Source organism: Periplaneta americana, chromosome 15 (assembly GCF_040183065.1).
Source record: "Periplaneta americana isolate PAMFEO1 chromosome 15, P.americana_PAMFEO1_priV1, whole genome shotgun sequence".
Lineage (NCBI taxonomy): Eukaryota > Metazoa > Arthropoda > Insecta > Blattodea > Blattidae > Periplaneta > Periplaneta americana.
The window spans coordinates 76,363,095-76,381,093 of NC_091131.1; the positions used below are offsets into that span (position 1 = coordinate 76,363,095).

Here is a 17,999-nt window from a genome sequence, read left to right on the forward strand (position 1 = left end):
GAGTTATTAATGGGCGATGAAATTTCGAAGAGAAACATTTTACTGATATTAGAAAATTACTTAATTCTAAATTCCTTCTTGCGGAATGCGAAAACCAACATTGAAATAGAAAAATATATATTAAACAATGCTCATTTACTTAGAATAGCTCATTATGTGAGACATGTCATGAGATTTGGGAATTATTATTCTGATAAACAAAATGGTTATTCTCTCTAGTGATATTTACATGGAAAAATAAGAAATTACCATAATTTTTACTCATAAATAAATAAGTGTGACGAAGAAATATTGTATTTTATTTTATTACGATAAAAAAAATTAACACAAATATTTAAACTACATATAAGTTATTTCACACAACTCTTGCAAATAAAAACGACAAATATTTATTTTGTTAGATCCAGTAGGCTATATCGTAACTAATAAAAATATTCTATATTGAATTAGAATACAAGGTGGGTTAAATTAGTCCCTAGAACTTCATTTCTTCAAAGACATGACTGGATTTAATTAATATCCTGTAACAACTTAAAAATCTTAATCAGTGTTAATTCCATCCGGTGGTATTAGATGTCCCATCATTTTTTTTCAAATTTATTGATTTATTTAATACGCTAGGTTTACACTACATAAGGCATTGCAGCCCGAAAGAGCAGAAGCTCGTGCTCGTTGCAGCTCAGGATAAAAACACTAGACAACTTCTGTTCAAGTGCACAAGGTAGAATTTACATTCAGTCAAATTCTGCGCCTTTATTTTATAGTGCTAAAGTTCCTTTTCAATCAATTTCAGACGAAATCAATATTAGTAACACATAGAGCATCTTTAATAATAACTCGTCTTTATGTACAATACAAAAAAAGATAACCGGGTACGAGTCTGCTTACCCCTCCATCCTCTTCTTCGTTGTGAAGCACACCAGACGGCTTGATTAATTCATTTCATTCGTGGATTTATGCTCAAGGGCAGGTCCTTCACTGCAAACACAGCATCTTCCAATCTTCCCTCTCTTGCGCTTTCCTCCTTATCTCTGGATGTGATTCATATGCCTTAATGTTGTTTATCACCTGATATCTTCTTTTCCCCGTTCACCATTTCTTCCAGTGCATTAGTCAGTAGGTAATTTCTTCTCAGCCATATTTCTAGTCGCTTTCTTTACCAAGTATCAATTATGTACTTATAAACAAGGACACAAAAAAATGTCACCTCATCTGTTCATAAAAATCTTTTAGAAACTTTATGATCACTTGGGAGCCTATCATACATAAGAGAATTTCCAACGCTTTTTGGCTGTGTAAATATAAGTTTTTAGAACTGTGTAGGATGTCCTCAAGTTCAAATAAATACAGGCTTCAGTTGTAAATATTTCTGCCCTCAAAATTCTGGGACAGTTACACTGAATGAACCTGATGTCCTTCTGGGTTTCTTCTAACAGACTATCAAATAACCAGAATATAAAGATATCATCATCATCATCATCATCATCATCAGCCACATGGTTTAAGCCTTGTTTGGCTCGTTCCGGTCTCATGAAGTATATAAATTTTAAAATTGTTGAAGCCATCTTTTCCTGGGTCTACCTATGTTTCGTTTACCAGTTGGTCTGTAGTCGAATATTAATTTAGGAATACGGTCTTGAGTCATTCTTTCAACGTGTTGATTCCATTTATTCCTATATTCTGTGAGTTTTTTAATTAAATTGAATATATTCAGTTCTACTCTGATGTCTTCTTTGCGTTTCTTGTCTAAGAGAGTATAACCTGCTATACTCCTCAAAAATCTCATTTCTATAACCTCGATTCTTTTTTCTTCGGATTTAGTAATAGTCCAGAATTCAGAGCCGTACAGCAACATAGGGACTGCCATAACTTTATAAAATCTTAATCTTGTTTCTTTGCTAGTGTATTTTAAAGTTCTTTTTACCATGCCACAGAAATAATTAAATTTGTTTATTTTATTTGTAAAATCTTCTTTACTTGCATACGAGATATTGCAGCCCAGACAATTAAAAGTATTAATTTGTTCTATCATTCTTCCATTCAACACGATTTTGGATCTAATTGTTTCTAATCCTCTAAAGGCTAACACAGTATGAAGATATTAACGCAATAAATATCCTATGGTAGGTACAAACTATTACGAAAATGAAGCTAAAAAGTCTTCACTTTTCTTTTAAGAATTTTATTTCTTATAACAGAACTTAACAAATGAGCAGTAATCACAAATAACAACAAAACACCTTATAAGACTACTTAGAGTAAAGTTTTGTAAAAACACTATTAAAAAAGTCTTCAAATATCAATGAAATGTCACCTTTACACGTGCGAGTGAATTTTCTTTAACGATTTTCTCGAATGTTTTGGAAATGTGTACGAATTGTGCGTGCAGTTTGCTACTTCACACATAATTTACTTTTAATTCCAGTATAAACAATTAATATCCTTCATTGTGATATTTATCTCTGATTAGATTCTGTCTGATATGCAGTCTATATCAATTATCAGGCAGTACATCTCACTTGATATGTGTCAGAGGAAGAACAATTGCTTGTATACATCTGAAGTCTGATTAGTGATAGCCTATGTGTTGCTAGTCGGCGACGTATGCAATGGAGGGGGGAAAGGAACTGGTTAGCGTACCTCATTATCTCCTGTCTTACTTTCCTCATATGTGACATCTTTTTGGTGTCACTTGTGAGGTTCATACCTATTTTCGGATAGTTCATTAATCATTAATTATGTTTAATGAGTTTCATAAATATCGAAACAATTTTCAAAATAAACTACTGAAAAAGATATTTCTTGTGAACTACTAAATGAATTACATATACATACACATTAAAATATATATAAACTGAAACAAATATTTATCTTAAACGATAAAGGAATGTGTAAAATGTGGAAAATTAACATTTATCTCCATATTTGTGTGCAGTAAAAGTGACTTCATTCAAGAATATATTTGAAACAGGTGGAATACGGTTAGGAATTTAACTGCTACATGATCAACGTAACCTAACCTAAACCCGTAAACACATGAGAAAGTATTTATCCTTTTCTGACACTATGTAGTTATGTTTCTGCGTAAAATGTGCAATGGGCAGGAATGTGTTATTTCACATGACACCGTGCTTGATTCTTGTGTATATTACGTCTTTCAGCCTGGAGCTTGTGTTGTCTGGAAGCAAACTGAAACAAAATTCGGCAACGTAAAGTTTATTCAAGTTTCTGCACAATGTACACTATCTACCAAAAAGTAATTGGGCACTGTTTTTGCCCCTTCAGAACCTCGTGGTACCAACTCTTGTTACTATAACAGCAGCCACCCTGTCAGGCATGCTCTCCACTAGTTTGTGTAGGATATCCACTGGAATGCGTCGCCATTCCTCTTGCAACATGGCACTCAGTTGGACAATGGAAGTTGGCCGCATCTCCCGAGACCTCAATCGCCGGTCCAATTCGGCCCACAGGTGCTCAATGGGATTGAGATCAGGACTCTGTGCAGGCCAGTCCAACCGGTGAACATTATTGTCAGCATACCACTGCATAATTGCCGCCGAAACATGGCACCAACTTCCATTGTCCAACTGAGTGCCATGTTGCAAGAGGAATGGCGACGCATTCCAGTGGATATCCTACACAAAGCCACCGGCGTGGCTCAGTCGGTTAAGGCGCTTGCCTGCCGGTCTGAAGTTGCGCTCGGGCGCGTGTTCGATCCCCGCTTGGGCTGATTACCTGGTTGGGTTTTTCCGAGGTTTTCCCAACCGTAAAGTGGATGCCAGGTAATCTATGGCGAATCCTCGGCCTCATCTCGCCAAATATCATCTCGCTATCACCAATCTCATCTCATAACCTAGTAATTGATACAGCGTCGTTAAATAACCAACTAAAAAAAATATATCCTACACAAACTAGTGGAGAGCATGCCTGACACGGTGGCTGCTGTTATAGCAACAAGAGGTGGTACCATGAGGTTCTAAAGGGGCGAAAACAGTGTCCAATTACTTTTTGGTAGATAGTGTATTTCGAAGGATTACACAAAATGAACTCGGTAAATTTATTAGGGTTGTTGCTAGACAGACGTTTTGTACGTAAAACAAAATACTAAAAATATGCTTATATAGGATATGTGAATACGTTGGGAGGTGAGAGAACTGATTATGTGAAATGTAAATTTTATTTTTTAACATTTTACACATATTTTGCACCTATTCTGTGATATAGGGTTACAATGTGACCGACTTGAAGTCAATAACACAAAATAAATTAAGAAAGTGATCGAATGCTAACTATGTTTGCTCTTATTATTTGATTTTCCATTAACTGGCTACGTTATTGTTTTCCACAATTGCGATACTAAAGCTGATATATTTCCAAAACGATAATAAAATGTTCATAATTTCAATATGGGTCCTGTACGAACAATGTATGTTTACATTTCTTGTAAAGTATCATTGTCCTCTCATCTCTTAATGTGTTGACATAATAAATTGATCACATTTCTCAAATATCTACTATAATTGAAATTCAATAGTAATAATAAAATTATTCCATGTCTTTAAATATAAGTATAATTCAGGAGGAATAATAAATATTTTAGTGGGTGATAGTATGGACTATTCTGGGCTGATCATCTGATTGGATTATTATCCGAAGTTTTCTCCAATTTTAATTCGAATGCCAGATAATCTCGTGGCGAATGTAAAGTCTCATTTCGCCAAATACCATTTTCATATCACAAATTCTATCGACACTAAATAACCTAGCAGTTGATACAGCGTCTTTAATAAGAAAGAAATAAGTTAGAATGATATTTCTGTTAATGTTTGATGCACTTCTTGACTCCAAACTGCTGAATTAAATATTCGCAAAATCAAATTCGTGGATTTGACTCATTTTACACTACAAACACAAATATCGAAAACAGACCATACCTGTAGGTAGTGATGACTGACCGTAAGTAGTTGGGAACGGTGAACATGCCGCGTTCCTGCAGAATACCTTTTACGATTTCACGAGCCGCGTCTACCGCTTCCAGAGGTGGTATTCTGCAACATCATCACCATCATTATAGTCACTAAAATCATTAGAATTCTTATTAACATCATTATCATTATAATAATCACCATCAATATCATTCATGTTAAATTTTACCTACAGTGAGTCCATTTTAAAAGTGCAAGAGACGAAATTTTCTATAGAAACAGGGTCCTTAGAGAGCAGAAAAGCAAAGTTCAAGGTAGAAATGTTTTTGTTTTTTCTTTTTAGGAAAATATAATGCCAGTTACAGTCAAAATTTCTAGTTAAGAAAAGAATCTAAATTAAAAGCTGAAACTTCATTCCTTACTTAGAGACTATCTATTCAACTATTAAAGTGCGAATTTCAACGTCTATGTTAATTAATGTCAAGAGAGGAGAAGAAATGTCAAAGGGAAGTAGAAAAGGGAACGGAGTACAAGGATGCCCTTTATTACCTACTCTATTCAACATCTAGTTGGCGTTTAATAGTCATGTTTGTAGGAGCCGATAAGCTGAATAATGAAATTAATATGTTAAGTTTACTGTCGTCCTTTTTTAGCTTATCTTAATACACTGAGAATTATTCCCAATTTTAATACATTAAAAAAATTACATGAAATTTTTCGGCATTAAAAATGCCATCATAAGATCATGAAGTTAAAATACAATGAATATCAAAATATGAACACTTAACATTTGTGAAATACAAGAATTTTACATATGCCAGTTATTAATAAATTAAATGTATGTTGGCTACGGACTGGAAGGTACGGGGTTCGATCCCAGTTGGTGACAGGATTTTTTCTCGTTGCCAAACTTTCAGAACTGCCCCGAGCTTCACTCAGCCTCCTATAAAATTGATTACCGGGTCATTCCCGGGGGTTAAAGGCGGTCAGAGCGTGGTGCCGACCACACCAACTCATTCTAGTCCGAGGTCATGGAAAGCATGGGGCTCTACCTCCATGCCCCCCCCCCAAGTGCCTTCATGGCATGTTACGGGGAAACCTTTATCTTTTTTACAAATAATAATAAAACTACATGGTGCGTGATGCATTAAAATAAGTACCGGTATTGTATGTTGCAATCTTCATCGTGAGATTATACAAGGTTTTGCTTGAATGGCAATTGTAATATATTAAAATTGGGAATAATTCACAGTGTATTAAGGCAAGTTAAAAAGACTGCAATAAAATTAACATATCAACCGAGTTGGAGGATTTAGTGAAGAACTGTTTTCAGTAGGGTAAAGTTGCCTAATTCCGTGAATGTCACGAGATTGGGTATCTTGCTAGGAAGTTCACCGATTTCTCAAAAGTAGGGGAAAGGTGTAGTCTTTCGAGAAAGTTGTCTGGTGCTATGGTCGAGCGGCAAAGCTTTGTCTGACATTCAATTTAAAAAGGGTATCACGGAATTAGGGGTATCACGGAAATAGGCAACTTTACCCTATATGGGGGGGGTGATAATAGCAGGAATACGAATTAATTGCATAAGATTTCCTGATGATATGGCGTTTTTAATAGAAGAGAAGACGATACTAAGGGAAATGCAACTGAAGCTAAATGACAGCTATGAACAGCACGGGATGAAGATAAATGCAAACAAGACGAAGACCATGGTTATCGGAAGAAAAATAAAGAAGTTAAATATGCAAAATCTAAATGAGGCAGTGGAGCAAGTTGACAGCTTCAAATACTTGGGATGTACTATAACTAGTAACATGAACTGTTGCCAGGAAATCAAAAGGAGGATAGCAATGGCCAAGGAAGGTTTTAATAGAAAAAGGAACGAAAGAAACGTTCGGTGCAAAAGGAGATACTGTATCAGATGGAGATGCTTTAAGATACATGGATCATATGCGGAGACTAAAAGAAAGGCGGACAAAAAAAAAAACGACTGGAGAATGGTGGGTTTGCAGTGAGAGACCTGCCCTTGGGCAGAATATTATACATGAATGAATGTTAGTTTATGTTAAGAACTTAAAAACACTAACAATACATAATATGTAACTGTCAATATTAAGATTAATCATGTAAATATAATGCTATTGGTATGTAAAAATAACTATCCAAAATACAAAGTTACTAGTAAGTAAAAATGGAATGGATCGGTATCTGGCAGAGTTCTCGGGTAGCTCAGTTGGTAGAGCGTTGGTACGTTTAACTAAAGGTCCCAGGTTCGATGCCCGGTACCGGAACAATTTTTTCCTCGAAATTATTCAAATCAAATTTGCATGGAGTTATACCTGAAAGCTTGATTTGCGAGTACAAAATATTATATCCACTGAGACGTCCGCACATTACCGAAACGGACGCCTGAATGAACGATGTGAATAAATATAGGTTGTTATAAGTTCAGTCCGTCTGCTGAAGCGGGAAATGCTACAATTTTAAGTACTAACTATGGATAATTATGGTACTCTAAAATATGAACTTGACTTCAGAATTTACCAAAATATAGCGGTGGGATTTTACTGAAAGCAATCGTCAACTGTGTTAGGAAACTTACGTCACAACAGAGGATAAAAGAAAGATGGATAATATTTGTTTTCAGTCTTAAAGTCACTTTGTGCTCTACGAATCACAGTATGACGTCAGTACACATCTGAACCAAGTAGTTTAATTAACGCTTATGATATAAGGTATATAATTCTTAGTTTGCTGCTTTGGACTGAAGAATTGCTAGCTGTGTTCCGATTGGAATGATGGGAGAAAAGTGGTTATAAATGTTGCAAAATCTGACAGTTTTAAGCAGTAAATATGAATAAACATTATTTATAAGATTCGCTAGTTTGATAACATTGATATTATTAAAGTACAAAATCTTCTTTTTATATAGCCGATTTAGAATTTAAGTCGTATAAAAGTAGCAATATCAGTCACTTCTGTTAGCGATCTTGTTACGTTTGTATCTAATAAACACACAAGCCGTTGTTGTGAACAAATCGGGTAGCAAAAGGAATGTGTTTTCAATGGGTGTCAGTTTAATCTTCAAACAATTCGTAGTCACATGCATTTGTTGAACCAAAAACCATATGTGGTATACATATTGTGGTTAAACATTTAATTTCAACTCATACATCATTATGAGTTCCTTTGGAGTAATATGAAAAATACTACCACTAATAACATTGTAAATATAACTGATACCTGTAATACCTATCGGACTGTGCAACATGAGACGTAGTTCCGAATTTTTCCACCATTGGCTTGAACATTCGCTTATAATTTCAATAGTCTCTCGAAAGTGTGACATTCTATTTGTCTATGGCAGCCATGGTGAAAATGTGATCGTACGCCGAGCCACTGTGTAACCTGCAACGTGCACAGCATCTATGGAGGAAGGCGGACATCCGAAGCGGAAGTGAAGCAACTGTCTGACTTATTAACGGATTTTCATTATCCTTACGTCAAGCACTTAAATATAATTTTATATAGCACAAGACTACAAACTAATGTTTAGTACGTGTAACAAAGAAAGAAATGAACAAGAAAACATGACACATTATCACAACCTGAAATTAACTGTCTTTAGAATGTCTCTGCGACAGAGTTTTAAAATCAGGAATTATGTCACTTACTGCCTGTCGTAGTTGATCACGAAGGTATTTGTCTCTCAGTCGTGATCTAAATTTGGTTTTTACTGTTTTCATTGTTCAAAATAATTTTTCAAAAAACGTAAGTTATAGCGAACATGGCTTCAACAGAGCAAGCGAATGAACGAAGCTTCGGATATTTATTTTTTTGGCAAGGATTTGAGAATTTCATCATTTGTAGAGTCCTTACATCTAGCTTCCATTTAACATCACATTGTAAATCTGTCAGTTTAAATTGAAGATCTAACCGCATTATTCGTACATCTGCTGAAAAAGGATCGACATACAGAGATGATGATGATGATGATGATGATGATGATGATGATAATAATAATAATAATAATAATAATAATAATAATAATAATAATAATAACACTTAACCTTTTAATGTTTCATCAGTAACATGTAGTATAATGCCGTTTTATGTTATACAACTGTTTTCCTCGTAATACTTGTGAACAAATCATGCATTTAATATTCTCATCATATTGGCAGCAAAAAAAAAATGCATCCTTCCATCCTACTTGAAACTTTCGTTTTTTTAGAGATGCATGTTTTCGAGAGAGACATTGCGACGATACGCCACTCGCAGGTCAGAGACAAATACAAATGGAACGGAGTTTGACTCCAGTGAGTGAGAGGTTTGGAGTTGGGGGAGGTAGGAAGCAAGAGAAATGCATAGCTATCATTGCGAGCCACAATCTGCTCGTGAGTCACATTTTCGCAACGGCTGGTCTATGATCTGAACAACTGACTATCCAAACCAAATTGTAACGTGTAAAGGTTGTGACGATGTACTTTGGACGATCGAATGAGTCAACTGAAAGTAGGTAGGCCTAATTATTATGAGACTGTCCAACAAGAGCCTGTTGTAAGTGTGGTGGAAATTCGTAGCATAGTGCGCACAGAGAATGAGCAAAGATGAAGTAACTGTTAAAGCTTTGACCGCAAAGAAGAATCTACTGCAATGACATGTCTTGTTATCTTTACTAACGCATACAAAAGTACCAAGAAACAGAAATGTAGAAAATGCTTGTTTATAGTACGTAACGTAAAATACTGCAAAATCATTCTGAAAAGAGCAGTTATATATTGCGTTTCTTACCGGGCATCCACTTCAGAGTCAATTTCTGGAATTGTTCTAACTAAATATGGACAAACGCATGTTGTCTTAATGTTACTTCGGCCTAGAAGTTTCAATTCCTCGGTGAGACTCCCCATAAGTCCTGTAACATAACATAGTAGACAATAATAAAATAATTTATATAGGTGATAAAGTTTAAGGAGTTCAATCAGTTACTTGTGGTGTCCCCCAGGACTCAGTGCTGGGTCCTCTGCATTTTTTTAATGATCAATGAATTACCTCATAATAATGAGCTAAAATAATCTCATATGCTGATATACAACTTTCGTTAGCAATAATAGGAAGAGTCAATGCCTTACTAAGAAATTACCATAATAATAGTTTATTGAAAGCATCTGAATGGTTCTGAGCAAATATTTTTTCACTTAATGAGAGTAAAACACAAAATCTAATTTTTAGTTACAATAATATAATATTGTAGTCAAAGTATAAAATGTATTAGGTATTTATATTGATCAATTTTTAACATTGGAATCTCATATTAAATGTATTTGTAAAAATTATTTAGGGTCATTTGTATGCTTAGAAAATTCATGAACTATGTACCTATACACTATATCGCAAGAGCGTAGGCCTACTTTGCTATTTCATAGTGTGATAAGCAGGGAAAGGATTTATATGTAAATACATATTTACTTATAAAGCTAATATAATTTATATTTTGCATTATCTTTATGTTTCACAATGTGTAGGGTTGAAAAATCCTACTTTTATTTTCCATATTTTTCCATATTTTAGAGTTTAGTACATATTTTCGTTAATTTCCATATATTTTCCATATTTCATATAAAACAGTCCATATTATATTAGGTTTAACAATAAAACAAAACAAAATTCCATTAACTTTTAAAAATACATTTCAACAATAGAGATTTAAACACATGTTCAGTAATCCCTTTAACATCAGAGTTATTTGAAAATTAGCAGTCCTATCAACAATGGGAAAGTAAGTTACAAAACTGTATTAATTTAATTTAAAATTTTTAACAGACTTCAGTTGTGCAGCTCAACAGTTAAATGCCAGTCAGAGTACACATAGGTTCAGTTTTGTAAATCATACTATAAAGACGGTAAATATGCCAAAAGTACGTCATTCAGTCAATTTAAAATCAAAACTAACAAGTTACATTTCAGAATTTAAAGAAGATGGTTTATCAACTGACAATAAAATATTATTTTGTAATTTGTGTCAGTGTGCAGTATCATCTACACAAAAGTTCCTGGTGCAACAACACATTACAACTAGTAAACATCAGGCCAACAAACAACTAAATTCCAAGCAGAGACAATTGTTTTTAACACAACCAACAACATCGAATGTAAGATCTGAGTTTAACATCGACCTGTGCCGTTCTCTCATCTCTGCTGATATTCCTCTCTACAAACTAAAGAATAAGGTCTTCAGGGAATTCCTTGAAAAATATACTCAACATACAATCCCGGATGAGTCAACACTTAGGAAGACGTATGCTCCATCCATCTACGATGAGACAATACAGAAGATAAGAGATGAAATTAAAGATAGTTCAATTTGGGTTTCCATTGATGAGACTCCCGACAAAGAAGGTAGACTTGTTGGTAATGTAGTTATCGGTTTGTTAAGTGAACAATATTCTGAACGAATTCTTTTACATTGTGATGTTCTAGAAAAGTGCAATAACAAAACTATAGTTAAACTGTTCAACGAAGCTATGGGTATCCTGTGGCCAAAGGGTATTATGTACGATAATGTGTTATTCTTTATTAGCGATGCTGCCCCTTATATGGTCAAAGCTGGACAAGCATTATCTGTTGTATATCCTAAATTGACTCATTTTACTTGTGTGGCGCATGCATTTCATCGTGTGGCAGAAGTGGTCAGAGACAATTTCCCTAAAGTAGATTTGTTGATTTCATCAGTGAAAAAAGTATTTCTCAAAGCTCCCAGTAGAGTTAACGTGTTGAAAGAAATGTACCCTGAAATTCCATTGCCACCAAAGCCAATTTTAACTAGATGGGGTACATGGCTAGAAGCAGTTGAATATTATGCCGAACATATAGACTCTATTAACAATGTTCTCCTTGCATTGGACTCTGAAGATGCAGTCTCAATTGATACTGCGAAAACAGTTACCTGTGACATAAGTGTGAAGAATGACTTAGCTCACATTCAGCATACATTTTCATGCATCATAAAAACGCTCAAAAGTCTCCAAAATAGGCACCTTTCACTATCTGAAAGTTTTGAAATTATAAATAGTACTGTGGAACAACTGAATCGTGGTAGAGGTAAAGTTGCAGATGCAGTAAGAGCTAAGGTGGACACTGTACTTTCAAAAAACCCTGGATATGAAGAACTACAAAAGGTTGTTGCTGTGATGAGTGGTGAATCAACAGTGAAGATTAACTTGGACTTATCCCCAGCAGACATTGTGAAATTGAATTATGTACCAGTTACTTCTTGTGACGTCGAACGCTCTTTTAGTCAGTATAAATCTATCCTCAGAGACAATAGAAGAAGATTCACTTTTCAGCACTTGAAAGAAATGTTTGTAACCTATTGTTATGGTAACAGACAATAAAAATTGTGTTTTGTTGAAACTACATTGGAAGATAAGGTACGTCCATTATATTTTTTGTTTAGTTTGATTAAAATGTACCAATATTTAACGTACATAGTCATTTTTTTATAATTTTAAGTCCATATTTAATTCCATATTTTGGTAAAAATCCATATTTAATTCCATATTTTGGTAAAAATAACTACATATATATTTACATATTTCATATATTTTTAGTCCATATAAATCCGTTCCCTGGTGATAAGTTATTGTATTGTTATATTAAGAAAATTATTATTTTACAAAACAATGCAATAAGGATAATGGCTAAGATGTTTAATAGACTGCACTGTAAACTCTATTTTGTAAATTTTAATATTTTAACTATTGCCCATGTGCAATCTCTCTTGTTCTAATTTACTTACTGTATATGAAAAATAATTACCATACTCATGATAAAAGATTTGACATGCCTAGCATGATACACGATATACGGACAAGGACAATTTTAATAAATATAGTCTTCAAAAACCACGCTAATTTACTACGTTATGGATATTAATTGTTTTAACAAAAATGTTATTATCTCAAAAGCATTGTTCAAACAAGCTAATAACGTTTCTCGAAATCATTTTTCTTGGCTAGTGGAGAACCAATTCTATTCTGTAGATGAATTTTTAAGTACACAATCAAATTTAATACTTTTATAATGTTTTTATTTTATTCCATGTTGTTTAAAATAGTACTTATTTTAACTAATTACAATAAATATGATTAATAACTACATTTTCATCTTAATATGAGATTACCACCAACACTCTGAAACCTTCGAGTTTGTAGTTAAAAACTGATTTAACTATTCTGTGTTTTTTATCGGTATGGTCTTAACATTGAATTTCCTTTCCCTGCACTCCATAATTTAATATAAAAATTCCCAGCAAATTTTAAAATATACTATCAGTAAATTCTATTCATCTTTGAGGAAAATATAATCATTGTATATCAATTTAAATAGACTATAATTTTCAACTGTACTTTGCTGGTTTTTTAACCTTACAAATAGCCGCCTAGCCTCACCCAGGTTAAATAAGGAAGCCTATATAATAATGAGTGACAGAAAATATAGAGCTCCATATACCTTATTTAGTTCTTAGTGAAACAATCTAAAAAAACGCTAAGAAGGTGGCTCAATAAACGAAAAATATTTTATAACCTTCCTACAAAAAAGTATATATAATTTGTATTTGAAGTATACTAAAAATTCAACCTAATTAGTCCCATTATTTGAGAATGGGAACGAAAAGGTAGGTGAGAAATGGCTTGAGCTTGGATTCTCCTAAGTTTTTCAAGTGAGTTATTTTACGACGCTTTATCAACATCTTAGGTTATTTAGCGTCTGAATGAGATGAATGTGATAATGCCGGTGAAATGAGTCCGGGGTCCAGCACCGAAAGTTATCCAGCATTTGCTCATATTGGGTTGAGGGAAAACCCCGGAAAAAACTCAACCAGGTAACTTGCTCCTAGCGGGAATCGAACTTGAGCCACCTGCTTTCACGGCCAGACGCGCTAACCGTTACTCCACAGATGTGGACGGATTTTCCTAAGTATGATGGAAGAAAGAAATATTTTAATATTACGCTTCCTATGTTGGGAGAATATTAGTTTTCTAGTAAAACGAGGTGACATGGGTATTCTACATATTCGGACAGGTAGGAATTGAATTTAGCCATTCATTAGACCCCAACGAGTAGGATACCTATTTCATATAGCTTCTTTTCCTAAAGATAAATGTAGGTGCAACCGTCGAAATATCTTGACATTTTTTCTTTTATCATTTTTACTAGCGTTGGGAAAGTGCATCTAAAACCTTCCTAGACCAACTAGACGGCAAACATAGGGGAGTCCACACCTGTGGAGTAACGGTTAGCGTGTCTGGCCGCGAAACAGGTGGCCCGGGTTTGATTCCCTGTAGGGGTTAGTTACCTGGTTGATGTTTTTTCTGGGCTTTTCCTTCAATTCAATATAAGCAAATGCTGGGTAATTTTCGGTGCTCGACCCCGGACTCATTTCACAAGCATTATCATCTTCATCTCATTCAGACGCTAAATAACCTAAGATGTTGATAAAGTGTCGTAAAATAACCTACTAAAACATAGGGGAAGTTCGAATAAAAAGAGCAAATAATCTTCTGGTATTTGAAGTAGGCCAAACAAGCAATACCAATTACGAGGTACTTGAAATACGAGTAAAACAAGAAGTGAATGGTGTTCATTTACTGTTTCTTTTCGAAAACTAGCTCAGAGAATAGCAGGATAGTGTGTGATACTAACCGACAACAGCATATTTGGAGCTGGTGTACAGAGTAACGTTAGCCAGAGCTATGAGACCGCAACAAGAAGCTATTGCCACGATGTGTCCCTTGTTTCTTTCCAGCATCCCTGGCAAGAAGTTCCGAATCATCTAAACAAAGTGAACAGTAAAACTATAAATATTTTGCAAATAAATCACACGCTTACAGAGGGATATGGGAGCTAGAACAGAGCTTAAACATACATGGATTTTTAGGAAGCAAAATATTGCTCTAGTATACTCCAACTAGCCTTTGATCTTCACAGACAGGTACCGAAACTCTTGCCTTGTTTAGTCCACTACACATTTTCGATGCTTGAATCCACGTTTACAAGAAGCTAAGCTGACAACCTAAATACTAGTATTTGACTAACATTAAGTTCTGGTTAGAGAACTTTCGGTGAAATGATTACACAGGAAGTCTGATTCATTATGACTGACAAACAATGTATGTTAAAACTCTCATAGCTAAATTCTAAACTTCTGTACAATTACAGCACACAGCCTATTTCTTTCTTGTCTGGGTGGCAAATTATTGCAATACATGTAGATTTTCAGATCTATTACATCCTTTCTAAGGCGTAATGTTGTCATATATTGGAATTATCGATGCTAAAATAAACATGCATTATAAGAGGTTATATTTCGAGTACCAATGTAATGTTCACCTTTATTTATTGTCCGACTATTTTTGTAACTGTAAAATTATTTTTCTTTAGTTGCTATTTCAATGACGCTGTATAAACTACGATGTTACTTAGCGTCGATGGAATTACTGACAGCGAGGTAATATTTGAAGAGATAAAATCGCCATCAAAATACTCTTCTCTAACGTAATTTTTATTTAAATATTCTATAAATTACAAATTATTGAAAAGAAATAATATTACATTATGCACAGAAATTAATAACTATTATAGATAGAGTTTAGAGAAACTATCTATGTGTAAAAAATAAACTATATTGGATCCTATGTGTAAGGTGTTTCGATATATATATATATATATATATATATATATATATATATATATATATATATATATATATTTTGCCGAGGTAAGGGAATGCTATAATTCCTATGATAAAATAATTTGGAAGAGAAGTTTAAAATTATATATAGAGATTCCTCTTGTCACAGTAAATATACAAATACATTCATTTACATCCACCATTTAATAGTTTGGACATAGAAATTTGAGTAGAACATATAGCAAATTTCGAGTTAATTTATAACAGTGAAATTGCAAAAGGTCGGTTTATATTTATCGCTTTGTAAAACCCATTATCTTGTAAAGGAAATTGGGAAACCCTAAGTCCAGCGATGAAAAATAAATTATCTTATCTCTTCAAGAACATTCATACCAGACTGGTCTTTGAACGGGTGTTCGTGCTCTATTTGTTTCACACGCTTTCTCTTTCCTCAAACCGTGTCACCAATTCGGTTATTAGTGGCGACTTTAGGTTATTTAAATATTTGCATAATACTATTCTTTATTACGAATTACATAATTAATAAAAAATACTAAAAATCTTATGCTAGTTAAGATTTCTGTAACAAAATAAAACCATGCAAATATTCTTATATCAATACTTGCATAATAAAATAAAAACAACTTGGATTTGTTCGAAAAACAACGCAGGATATTAATTAAATATATGACAATCAGTAATAGGACTATTTCTTCACACTAAAATAATAAAAGTAAACATTGTAATATTCTTACATCCTGCTATTTTCCTATAATACAGTGTTGTCAGGTGGAGGAGAATTTCCCGAAAACAGAAAATTAATATCTCTAGATGGAAAAAGAAATTTATGTTGAAAAGCGGGAAACTTCTATTGAATTATCAATCGTACACATACTATTATTTCACAATTTTTTATATAAACAACAATATTTTAAGACTTTTTCTAAATTACTGGTGCAACTTCACTACGGTATGCTAGATGCAATGTATCAGTGTAACCATTATTTGCGAGGTGATTATGGAATGTGATTTTTTTTTAATAGTAACAGCCTACCTACGTAATTGAAGAGCTTATTTTCAAAGAGACGTAAGTCCATGAAATACAAAACCACAGAAATCACGATTTTTTATTTTCCTATAATTAAATTCTGAAATGATTATGAACATAATGTAGTTTCATTCATAACTTGTATATACACATCGTGATACTGTGTTTGAAAAATCTCGTGCCATTGGATTTGGTGATAATTATTTTATGTAACCTGGAGTTGCGACGTTTTGGAGCTAAATTATTCATCGATATATGTGAAGTGCTTTTTATGGAGTGTGGAATTGTATGGTGCATAAACAAGGACATTACGACGAAGTGAAGAGAACAGAATAGAAGCATTTGAAATGTGGATATGGAGAAGAATGGAACGTGTGAAATGGACAGACAGAATAAGAAATGAAGCTCTGTTGTAAAGAGTGGGTGAAGAAATAATGATGCTGAAACTGATCAGGACGAGGAAAAGGAATTGGTTGGGTCACTGGCTGAGAAGAAACTACCTCCTGAAAGATTCACTGGAAGAAATGGTGAACGGGAGAAGAGTTCGGTGTAGAAGATACCAGATGATATACGGCATAAAGGTATATGGATCATATGAGGAGACAAAGAGGAACGCCCTACCGCACTAGTGGTTTATCCGAATTCAATACAAGACACAACTCTGCCATACCATAAGTAAAGATTTTCAGTTAAACAGACATAACAGTGAAATTTCAAAAGGTCAGTTTATATTTATCGCTTTGTAAAACCCATTATCTTGTAAAGGAAATTGGGAAACCCTAAGTCCAGCGATGAATAATAAATTAGATAACGTAATCAAAATTGTTTTGTAAAAATGGTTTTATAACGTTAATACAATACAATTTTCGCGTAGTTTCAGACCACAAGACCGCTTCTGGGCGCTGCGTAAATCAAAGCATGATGCTGCATATTCATACCACCGGATTTCAACGATTCACAATTAAGCAATAATTATTTGTAAATGCAGTTTCATTATAGTTATTATGTAAAAGGTCATAAGAAAATAATTGTTTCATATCTGAAAGGGCTGTATATGCTGCAAAACAACCTTATTTTAGACTAATTTAATTTAATATGTTAATATTTTAAATATGTATATCCATTAACCTTTTATCTCACATTTTATATTTTAATACAATATTGTTAATGTAACCCATTGCACATTAGTATAGGAGTTCAATAGAGGTAACAGTGATCTGAAGATGGTTTACAAAACCGAAAACGTTCATCAAGTAGAATGAAATAAAAATATCACATTATTATATAAGATAAGTTTATGAAGGACTTTAAGAAAATATTGTTAAATTAACAAAAC

General features: G+C 33.7%; 1 protein-coding gene across 3 annotated transcripts in view; it reads right to left on the reverse strand.

Annotated features, from left to right (window-relative positions):
• Positions 1-2,166: 2,166 nt before the first annotated feature.
• Positions 2,167-17,999, reverse strand: part of LOC138715140 (short-chain dehydrogenase/reductase family 16C member 6-like) — a 94,665-nt gene continuing 78,832 nt past the window's right edge. For all 3 annotated transcript variants that reach the window (XM_069847687.1, XM_069847686.1, XM_069847685.1), the window contains exons 4-7: positions 14,628-14,757; positions 9,717-9,837; positions 4,935-5,048; positions 2,167-3,189 (exon numbers count right to left, since the gene is read on the reverse strand). In XM_069847687.1, coding sequence (XP_069703788.1) covers positions 3,117-3,189; positions 4,935-5,048; positions 9,717-9,837; positions 14,628-14,757 — 438 coding nt within the window. In that variant the 3' untranslated portion in view covers positions 2,167-3,116. The remainder of the gene's footprint in view (positions 3,190-4,934; positions 5,049-9,716; positions 9,838-14,627; positions 14,758-17,999) is intronic.